The sequence below is a fragment of the Oreochromis niloticus genome, linkage group LG3 (genome assembly GCF_001858045.2).
Source record: "Oreochromis niloticus isolate F11D_XX linkage group LG3, O_niloticus_UMD_NMBU, whole genome shotgun sequence".
Taxonomy (NCBI): Eukaryota; Metazoa; Chordata; class Actinopteri; order Cichliformes; family Cichlidae; genus Oreochromis; species Oreochromis niloticus.
The window spans coordinates 39061102-39072644 of record NC_031967.2 but is presented as its reverse complement, the minus strand read 5'-3'; the positions used below and the strand labels follow the sequence as shown (position 1 = coordinate 39072644).

Here is an 11543-nt window from a genome sequence, read left to right as displayed (position 1 = left end):
GATGCAGTTAATGTTGATTTCTTAAAATTATTGTATTCATGGTTAAGGTTGTGTTGTGTAAAACAACTAAAACAATGTTAGTTTGCACACACAGAGAATGAACGGCCAGGTTTAAATAATATAAGCAGTTAATTCACAACACAAAGGGTTAATATTTCAACCAAATAACAATGTGTATCATGTTAGTGTGTAGAGTATGTTTGAATGTGAGTGTGTGTCTTTCTTGCCCTCAGTGTCAACCTGACATCTACTGACAATATCGGCTTAGTGTCCAAAATGCCACTGAGGTCCAGCTTTAATGTCCACTGAGGACTTTTTGATGGGCGGTCATAGAAAGAGAGATTCTATTGTTACCTTATTACTACTGCCTTTAGTAAGGTGCCATAAATTCATTTTCTGACATGATGCTAATAACAATTTAAAAAGTGTCCATTTGATTTTTTGAACAGTGTAAAAATAAATGTTTACCAAAAAAAAGAAAGAAAAAAGAAAAGCATCCTTATTTGATAACACTAAATGTGGAAGACCTCAATTCTTACTGGATCAAAGATGATCAAGTGTTTGTTCCTATAAATATAATAAAACTTCAAACTTTTCGATCTTTCATCTGCAGCTTGCAAAGCTTTCAATAATATGCTGCTCATAGACAGGAAGCACTCTGGTTTTATTTAGTCTCATTTTAATGCACAAAGATTGCAGCACGATCAATTTTTTAACAAATGTAACTTTTATACCATGAAACTGTACAAAACCCCACCAGTCAAATCTCTGTAGTCAAACACAAATGCAAAATAACATCATTTATAAACATCACATTAAAGAGAAAAGTGCGAAACAAAAAGAGTTTAATTCCCATCAACAAAGTCCCAGGAGTTAAAAGTAAACATTTAAAGCATCTGTGCTTTCCATCAGAGTGATGGAAAAGCAGTAAGGCTGAAGTAACAGAGGCTCTGAATATAATTCACACTTTCATATTATTGTAGGATCTTTACAATATAAAGCACCTTAAGGCAATCTGTTGTTGTGATTTGGCACTATATAAATATAAAAATGAATTGCATTGAACTGAGACATTCACTGTGGCTCAAGTAAAAGAAAAATAGTAGTAGTATTCATTTTAAATGTTGGCAGTGCTTGCCTTTATTTGTTCATAAAGTATGAACAAACTATATGGGAATGGGGATAAAACCCACACAACAGATTTGTGTTTACATGCTGTTAATAAACTAGTAAATGAGGGTCAATCTGACCCAAATACTGTGACTGAATGTCAGCGTCTTGCAGGAATAGTAGTGGTCAACAACTTATTGCAAGTTTCTATTTTATAAATAGATTACACTAAAACTTTTCTTATAGGCAGCCTTGTGTAACAGATGTTAAAATATAGATCACTCTCAAGCTGCAAAGATTTAGGGTAATCTGCTACTGAGATCTTAGCTGTTCAAAACTGATGATTCAGCTGGCTTTAGAGGCTCAGTGGGAAGAATTTTGTACACATACGTTACTTTTCCTTTTTTTTTTTTCAAACCTCCCAAACTCCCATCTAACTGACAGCTTTTACTAAGATTCAATCACTAACCTCAGACATTTTGTTTCATTTATACAAATTTTAAACCTGCCTGATCCCATTTAGTTATCACTCTTTATCCAATCAGATTTTCATCTTCGGATAAATCTGCCAGGACACCATATGGGTTGTTAGAAATGCCTGAGAGAGTATTCCTGCGCGGAGATCTTGGAATGCCTATACGAGGCCGTTTCTCAGACAGACTCGTTGAACGGGGAAGAAGTTTTTCTGTTGAATCTGGAGGATTGGATGACGCAGCACCATTAGTTATTGAGACAGGAGAACGTCTTCCGTGACTGTTTCTTCTCATCTGTGGGCTGCGTGCTGGATTTTGTCCTGAAGCAACAGGTTTTGAGTCCTTAGTCTGGGGTAAGGTGCCAGATTTTGGATGGCTGCCGTCTGGCTTGAGGGGCTTGCTTTGGTAGGGAGACTTTGGTGGGGGTGGGATGCCACATTCAGAGGTGCCTGGTGAGGATCTAGGGTTATTTGAGGACTGGCTGGGCTGTTGTGCTGGACTCTGCCTGGATTTGAGGTCATTCAGCTCTTTAGTTAATGGCTTGATCTCATCTTCCTCCGAGCTCGATTTTTGTCCTCCCACTGTATGAACACAAACAAATATACAGTTAGCACTTCTTTCATTCCTGATGGTCACTGATCTTACAACAAAGACAAAAGTTAGTGAATGAAAAAATACTTAGTAATAGTTAAACATAGAGCCAAAAAAACTGACTTACCAGACAAGTAACCTCTCTGGACTAAAAAGAGCACAGTAAAAACACAGATTACTGTGTGCACCATGATGGTCGTCACCACAGCAGTTGCGATGATTCGAGTGGAGGATTTCATGCATTCATCTGAAATGATTTAAAAAAAAAAAAAAAAGATCAAGCACGAACAATGGGATAAAATAAAAATCATTACACGAGGAGATGATCTCCATGGTTTGTTTTCTAAGCTGCTTTTAACTGAAATGTTACCACTAAGGCTTTACATATCAACACATAGTAATATAAATATAAAAATATGATCTGGGCCGTACAGTTTGAAAATAATTTAATTACAAAACGTGTCTTTATTTATTTAACAAAAATTAAGACAAAATGCAAAAGCAGTCTGTGGAAAACCAAAGTACACCCTTAATGCCTTCATAGGAATAAAGAGGGTAAGCAGCCAGCTGTAGCTGATCAAACGCACTTGATTAATTGTTCGTGAGCAATAAAAGTTTGCAGGTCTGGAGCATTCAAGTGTGTGCTAACACAATGCAACAACTCTGCCATGAGCAGACATCCCAGCAGATTCACCCCAAGGTCAGATCAATGTGCAAAAAAAAGGACTCCAGCAATGATCTTATAGAGGCAACTGTTGTTGATCATTAATCTGGGATAGATTAAAAGGCCATTTGCAAATAGCCTGAAGTCCATAATTTGACAGTGCAAAAGATTATTGACAAATGGAAAAAGTTCAGGACAGCTGCCAGTCTAACAGGAGTAAACGTCCCTGCAAATTCACCCCAAGGTTCAGTTGGTATAATTTGGGTCATACAGTGGGATAATGATCCCCAACACAGCAGCAGACCTACCACAGAATGGCTGAAAAAGAAGAGGCGTTGCAATGGCCCAGTCAAAGTCCACAAACCAAACTGACTCAAATGCTGTGGTGAGACAGGAGCAACTGACACAATGTAGTGAAGAAGAGTGGACCAAAACTCCCCAAAACAGTGTGAGACACTGATAAAGTTATGCAAAAAGCAATTACACCAAGTTATTACTCCCAAGGTGTTTTCAAAACTACTGATTCATGGGCTGTATGTGGTTTCACGTTGCTTATGCATCTTCTGTTAAATAAATAATCACAAAATGTAACATGTCATGCTATTGTTCATCTCAGGTTGTATTTAAATAACTTTAGAAATATTAAAATAAATATTTAGAATGATTGCTTATCTGTAGCCCATATACATTGAGCTGCAGGAGTAATGCGATGTTAGAAGATATACTAACAACTTAAACACGTTTGTTTTTTAACATCCAAAATATAGTTAAATTTTATTGTTATTTACTGAGATTCAACAAGTTGCTGTTTTTAATCTAAGTCTAAATCTAATTTAAATATGAATTATTTATTCATCCAGGTGTTTGTTAAAGTTCTGGTGTACCTGATATGTAAATCTCTGAGTCCCTGGTCTGGTTTACCTCAGTCTGGTAAACTCTGCAGGTGACCCTGTGATCAAAAGACACATATTTAGGATTTATTCCTTTGCTATTCTAGAAAAAGAAGAAAGTGTGCACACAGAAAATATTCTGAAAACATATCCCACTTAGTTTAACTAAATGACCCAGATTGAGCCACTTTAAGTTTGAGTATTAATACTGTAATGAAACCTGTTGGTAGCAGTCTGCAGAGTGACTCTTCTTTTGACCGTGAAGCATCCCAAAGACTCTTTATCTCTCTTTGGGTCTTCAGCACTGATTTCATTTCCCTGAGCATCAAGAAATCTAATCACAGGTTCAGGGAACCAACACTTAGCCTCACACTGCAGAGTCAGTCCACCTCCCACATCTGGAACAACTGAGAGTGTCGGCTCAGAAACAGCACCTGCAAAAATATTCATTATTCAGGCTGTTGTCTGTGACCAACATTTCAGTTCAAATGTCCATAGAAAACTGTGAGAAACAATTAGGAAATCTCATCCGAGCTTTAAGAGAGAGATACATGACTAAAGAATCTGCATTTGAACCCAAGAGAACCTTTGTCACAAATGATGTGGGTGAAAATGCCATCTGTTACTGCTGCTTAGAATAAAGAATGAAATCTGTGAAATGCACTCCTCAGGTTGTTTAAAGAAACATAAACCAAAACGTGAGGCGCGTGCAGACTTACAAAGTGAAAAAAATTACTTTAGAGGGATTAAATGCAGCTCTAATCTTTGAGTGGACGTACCTACAAACAGCTCCACTCTTGCGATGACCGTTTTCGGGTTCCTAACAATCGCACACTGGTATTTTCCACTGTCATTTCGCTGCACGTTGGACATCACCATTGACAGGTTTCCATGGTGAAGTTCATCCCTGATGAGGTTTGTTCTGTACCGAAAGACTGGATTCTTCATCTCGAAGGTCTCACATCCATCTCGGTACAGGAAGGCAATATCTGGAGGTAAACCCTCCCTACTCCACTCCACTGCTGGTACATCGTCGCTGGCAGTGGTGCTGCAGGGCAGGAGGACAGTTTCACCTGCAGAGGCTACGATCTTTGGTACATTGTTTGCTGAGGCCGCTGTTCCTGTGAAGAGGAAAAGGTATAAAACATGGAGTAGGTCATTACTGGGTTTTAAAAAGAGTTTTCCTAACACCTTTTATCGGTGTAGCAACAATATAGTTACTCATCACACAAACCTTTTTATTCAATTTAAAGTAAGCACATTTATAGGGCGCAGCTTCTTATTAGAAACCCAGAGGACAACAGATTACTCATACATATAGGGCATGTGTATGTATGAGTAATGCCTGTGGCTTCAGATGCTGCTAAACACTCATGAAGATAAAGCTCGGAATAGTAAACCCTCTTTAACTTTTTTAACTAAAAGAGGGACTACAAATCTACTAGTAGGGTCCCTACAGATAACAAAATCACCAATCTGCTCTAAACACATATCTGCATTAGAAAGAAAGGATGTGGAAATGACCTTTCAAGGGTTGGTTTTTTTGGGCTTGTAAATCGTTAAAGCGATGTATAGTCACGCACATGTGCAGTGAGAATACTTCTGAAAGTAAATTTACGTCTGTTCGATGTCGACTACTTCTGCACTTTTGTCCTTGTGATGCTGCTGAACTCTCTGGAGTTTCACAAGTCTGTCTGCACGGCACGATCACAAGCTGAGCAGAGACTAACATTTACAGCTACCTTCAACTTCTTCAACAGAACTGAAAGACGATTACGGGATGCAACATGAATAATATGACAGGCCACGTTTAATAGGAAGGGGGAGGGGTGTTTACCAAACATGCCACTGATATACTCTAAACATCCTGTGAACTTGTCCCTGTAATCTAAAGGATAAAACTCAGGCAGTGAGAATCTGTCACTGAAGCTGCTTTTGGAAGTTTCCGCAACAAACACATGTTGAGCTTTGATAGATCACAACTTTAACTGTTAAGTCAACATTCAGAGCAAACACAGTCTACTGTCCTGCACACGCCCATAAAAACCAGAGTAGTCACATACCTACAGTACAAGACAGTACAATGTTTTTCTATATTGTTTCCATGGTGTCATTGTCCTAAGATTATGCTAATCTATATTCAATCACATATTTCAGTTTATGTTCTTATTATATTTGTCCAATCTCTGTGAGTAATAAAGACTTTACTATCTTATCTTTTCTTATCTTATCTTAATCGGTTTCACACTTGGCAGCAAGAACTGCAAACAAGCGTTTGTGATACATTCAAATCCGACTAACATGCTGTGACACGACCAGCTGTTCATGCTGTGAAACCCTCCAGTCTGACGGGATTAAAACAAAACGCCAAAGGTGGGCCACAATTCCCCCACGGCGAAGTGAAACTCTCCCTGCCAGTCATCGAAAACTAAACACTTCCTGTTTTTACCTTTTAATCCTTTTGACAAATGCAAACATCTGCTCACTGAAGTTGACGCTTTTAGCACATAATAGACAACACAAGATCACACTCGTGTTAGCAGCATTAATACAGAACCAGCAGGGACAGACCCCAGATAGCAAGACGACATTGAATCTATGTTGATTTTTCATCCAAACCGTCGTATATGGTCGGGGTTGAAATGCCAATGTTGTAACAACATTGAAATACTGTGGTAAACCGACGGTCTTACTATAGAGACGTTGTAACGATGTTGATTCACCGTTGTTTTTTTGTCATTGATATTTGATCTATTTGTAGTCGACCAGGTGACAACAACAACGTAGAGAAAACGTCTATTTATAGTTGACGATCATTCGGCTCCGGTCACCATCAAAAACCATCGATTTGTAGTTGAGCATTAAATTGCATTGCAACTGATCGGGTTTAAAGTACCAGAGAAAGTAGATTTATTGTTCATTTGTTATCAATGACTTGGTCTAGTTCACCAGCTTTAAAAAAAATCGTGTCTACGTGCAATTTATGTATAGTTGACCGGGAAATTAAAGCAGCGATCACTTGGACTATTCCGCAGCACCCCTCTCACATTGGTACATCCCCCCAGGTATTCATTGTCTTCTACAGTAGAGCGGGACATTTGATTTACTCTCAGCGCAATTGACCGGAGAAGGCATCAGTTCATGCACTGCACTGGCCTGCACCACGATTAGTATAAGGTAAGAATGAATGACTTTTTTTTTCCTACTCGTTATTTCCATGTTTGCATTTGAATAACAGTAAAAAACTCGTTAATGTTGTACATTAACAAGTTTTTTACTGTTATTTACGAGCCCGAAATTGTGTCTACTTCTTACAATCCGGCAACAAATAAACTGCACTGCGAACAAAGTATATCAACAAAGAAAACATTTTCGTTTCATAATTTCTTCGTTATATTCCCTTACAAAGCTAGCTTTAACGCTTCGAGTTTTCCTTTGTTCTTGCCGTGGCCTCGACGCTTGACCCAGACTTTCGCTCTGTAGTTGCTTAGTACTACAAAAAATTCTAAATCTGTGATATATGATTGATAAACGTAAAGTTAACTGTATAAACGTGTTCAATGACTTTGTTACTTTTGATGATTGGAGAGCACTCGTTTCAATTCGCACACGAAAACTTTAGACTCAGTTTGAATGCCCACGTGACTGTACGTTGCACGCTGACCTAACTTTACGTTGCACGCGTACATGACTTTCTGTTTGTGCCTTGTATAATGAATAAGGCTATGTCCACACGTACCAGCGTATTTTTGAAAACGCTGATTTTTCTATGCGTTTGCACCTTTTGTCCACACGTAATTTATGTCTGGCCGTACATTGTGTTTGTATTTCCAGGCACATTTCACGAAGCAGAACGCAGTCTTCAGAGATATCCACGTGAACGCTGTGATACGTCTGACCTTCAGTCCGAAGAAGAAACCCAGACCAATCTTAAAAGAAAGCACAAGTAAAACCCTTTTATTCACAAACATATCTTTGATTGTTAAGAATTTATGATCTTGTCTTTTATACATATCTGTGGTGCTTGCATACTGCAATATCACCACATAATATAGTCCAAAAAGTGGAAGTTTGTAAACTTTTTAAAAATGCAAAGTCGTGTACACTTGTGCACTTCAAAAATTCATTGTATACTGTACCTTCTTGCACGTCTCTGTTTCCTGTGTGTGTTGTTAGAAATCAAACTAACTTTAGGAAACAATATGCCAAAAGCATATTTACAATTACTTAAGACCGTTTTTAATTTCTTTTCTTTAGACCAAATCCCCTGTACACATATACGGACTCAGAGGATGAGCAACCTACAAAAAAACGGTTTCCCCAGGCCCCTCGAGTGAAAATACCAGGTAATAAAATACTGTCTAGTGTCTGTGTACATATCTGTGTCTGACACAAGGAAACTTTTTTTGACAAGTTGTCTGTATTCTTAAATACTTAAAAAATTATCTTTTTCTAAACAGCCCTCATCACTCCAGTCTGCCCCCCAGCCCACTGATAGCAACCATCATAATGCCCCACCCAGCTTCCGGCACCTTTCGCCACTCCAGCACAAACCGACACAGCTTTGCGATCTCGCCAGCATGCAGAGTCTGATGTCTTCCCTATAGATGGTATGCTTTTAAAAAAAGTTTTAAAGCTGCATCACAATGTCATTGTACTCTTATCTAAAAAAAACCCCCAATTTATACTCCTGAATGTCATCTTGTTGTGATTTTTTTTTTCTGTAGATTCCAGAGACTCTGTGAGGCCACTATTACAAGGCAAGTTTGAAAATCTTGGAATTTCACAGTTTACATGGTATAACAAATATATGTGACAGGCAAAAACTAGTAAACACTTTTAGCAGTTACAAGAACTAACAAATGAATATCCAACAAAAGGGAATAGAAATACATTGTACTGCCAATACTTTGGTTTATTCTTTGTATGACTTGAAAATCAGGCTTTAGGGAAAACTAAATGACATGTTTCTATCATCAATTACATGAAGTAAACACACAAGCACTTGCATACACATTTAAGACATGAGACACGCTAATTCCATCTCTTAAAATGTGTCTATAGGTGAGACGCTTTGCGTTGATTGGTGCTGCTGGACCACACTGGAGGTGCGAGTCCGCCGTGTAATGGTTTATGCCATTACAAAGGAGCTGGCCTCTGTACTCAACTGGGCAGGGGAAAAAACCAAGGACCAGACAAAGCAAAAAAGGGCATTTAAAGAGACAGCGCTGTGCAGATGCATATTTGGTAAGTTTTACTGTTTATTGTAGTTTTATGAGCCTAAAGTGAACAATAAAGGGATCAGTTGATGTGCTGGGTGCGTTTCACATTTCCTATGTTTTTTTTTTTTTGCTATATTACTTTGTCTTTCTTAATAACAAGACTTTCATGTCCGGTTAATCTGGAGATGGAGTCTTTGGTCTTCGGCTTGTTTTGTCCTTGGGTTGTACACTTTGTACAGCCCGAGGACCCCATGTTTTCTTTTTTCTTTTTTCTTTTTTAAAGGATACACGGCACACCATGCTAAGACATATCACATTTTCAGCTTATAGCTCTTTGGGAATCAAATGCGGCAGTTTGCAGATTTACGCCTGGTGACTTTCATGTTTATCAGCCTAGGAGTTTACATACTTTCTCCCTGCTGAAGACAATTAACAAGAGCTTATTCATGTGCTCTAATTCCCTTTTTTTTGTCTTTGTTTTTTTTTTGTGTGTGTGTGTCTATTTTTGTCCTAGATGGCCTGGCGCAGCAGGTAGGGGCGAACTCTATGTCTGAGTTGGTCTTTGCTCAAGCAGTCCAGAAATGGCTCAGATATGCTCCAGATCGTACGGGTGGCGCGCAGGACGCACATCATCCATCCCCATCCCGGAGTAAATAATAAAAAGTGACGTGAAACATAGAAATGTAAATAGGAAACTTTGTCTTTTAATAAAGTATTTTGCAAATGATACATGTCTATTGACCTTTTTTTTTTTTTTTTTTTTTTCAATAAAAAGCAACTGTGCAAAAGAGGTGGAAAATTAACACCATAGCTCAACAGTGTTTCAATATCAGAATCTGACATTGTTTCAATGTCAACAGTATTCGAAAATATAACGTCGAATCAATGTCAGGTTTCAATATTGATTCAACATCAAAACCTGACGTTGTTTCAACGTTAAAAATGGGTGCAAGAGTGATGTTGGGTCAACGTCACACTTCAACGTTGCTTCAATGACGTCGCCTGATATTGACTCAACATTGTTTCAATGTTTCCTTGCTATCTGGGACCTTTAAAGGCTTAAAGCCCGACTTCACAGTCGTCGCTTTTAAACACAGGCCTGTGAGATCGTTATCTCGGTTTCTCAGATATACGACTTCTCTCTTCGAAACATAGCGCTGTAGTCTCGCAATTATGGGATGTTTTATGATCTTATAAGTTGTCTTTTTTTCTTTTTTCTTATAGACTAATCAGGAGATGCCCCTTTGCCTGCATTTTTTGGAGAAGTACATCGACTTACACATTAACAATTCATGTTTACTTTGTTCGGTAATTCCATCTAATGGCAGCTTTCCGTGAATCAAGTGAAGTACGAAGAAACCTTAAAAACCTGACTATTCTCAGACAACTTCTGCTTCCTGAACGGGCTCGTTTTGACCGAGCAGCTGCTGCACGGAGATCGTCCCCGGCAGCTTTTATAACAAGTATATTAATGCCCGGTTTGGAAACTGGAGCGTCGAAAAGCCATCCACACTCGAACCACTCTTGTACGGTCGCCTTTATCCAAATCCTACCTGTGCAAGAAGACAGGGCGGCGAGGAGCAGCAACACAGAGATACACATGGATGAAACACAGAAAAAGTGACCTGCTGGGTCCACGGGATTAAAAAAAGGAGGTAAAAAAGAAAAAAAAAGGTCTCAAACTTTCTTAAACTCTTCCGTACGTCTTCTCCAGGGAAGAGCCTGAAGCAAAATGACGAACCACAGTTTGGCAAAACAGGAAGTAGGAGGGTCGGTAAGAATTTTATCATACATTTTTAAATTGTATTTATTTATTTATTACTGAGTTTGGGAGATTTGAATCACTGAACTCCTTTGGAGATATTTAGAAAGGCTTAAAATAAAATACAAATTTAACTCGAAACTCAACTGACTTCGTCTGCCTCTAATCAGCTGACTGAAGGAGGCGGGCCGAAGGCAGGCTCGCGGGCTGCGGCCCGTACCGATCGGGTTTCCGGTACGGATCGGGTAGCGACACCGTGCAAAAGTCTCGCGCCACTCCTCGTTTCTTTATATTTTGTTAGGAAAGTGTGAAATAGGTGAATTAATGAAACACACAAAAACACACACGCAAAACAAACAAACAAAAAACCCAAAACAAATGACTTTGTGCAAATCTAACGAACTTGAAAGTTAATATTTAGGATAACCACCTTTATTCTTCAACACAGTCTGAAATCTATTTCTTCTCATTTCGTTTAGTAGTCTTCAGTTCTCCAGGCGTCTTGAAGGACATTCAAAGCTCTTCTTTAAAAGATGGTTGCTTTTTTGATTGTGTATAGTGTAAAGCACTTTGGGGTTCTTAGGACCAAGTAAAGCGCTATACAAATACAGACCATTTACCATTTTTTAGGTTCTTTGTCAAGATGACCCACACTGCTTCAATAAAGAATCTCTAGGCAAGTCACTCTATGATAGTGTGTGTTTTTCGATCCAGGTTTGCTTTTTCTACATTGGGAGTTTTTGGGATCATTGAAACGAAGCTCCATTACTGATTGATGTGAGTGGCCCTGAGAGCTCAAACAAGCTGTAACTTAAGAAAACGCCAATATAA

General features: G+C 38.6%; 1 protein-coding gene across 1 annotated transcript; it reads right to left on the bottom strand.

Moving 5' to 3' along the window:
- Positions 1-645: 645 nt before the first annotated feature.
- Positions 646-10691, bottom strand: LOC100703120 (butyrophilin subfamily 3 member A2). Its single transcript, XM_005463132.4, has 6 exons — positions 10504-10691; positions 4508-4849; positions 3949-4162; positions 3723-3787; positions 2302-2421; positions 646-2164 (listed from the first exon to the last, which is right to left on the bottom strand). Exons 1-6 carry the CDS (start codon positions 10550-10552, stop codon positions 1644-1646), a joined length of 1311 nt encoding a protein of 436 aa, XP_005463189.1. The 5' UTR covers positions 10553-10691; the 3' UTR covers positions 646-1643.
- Between the last annotated feature and the right edge of the window lie 852 nt (positions 10692-11543).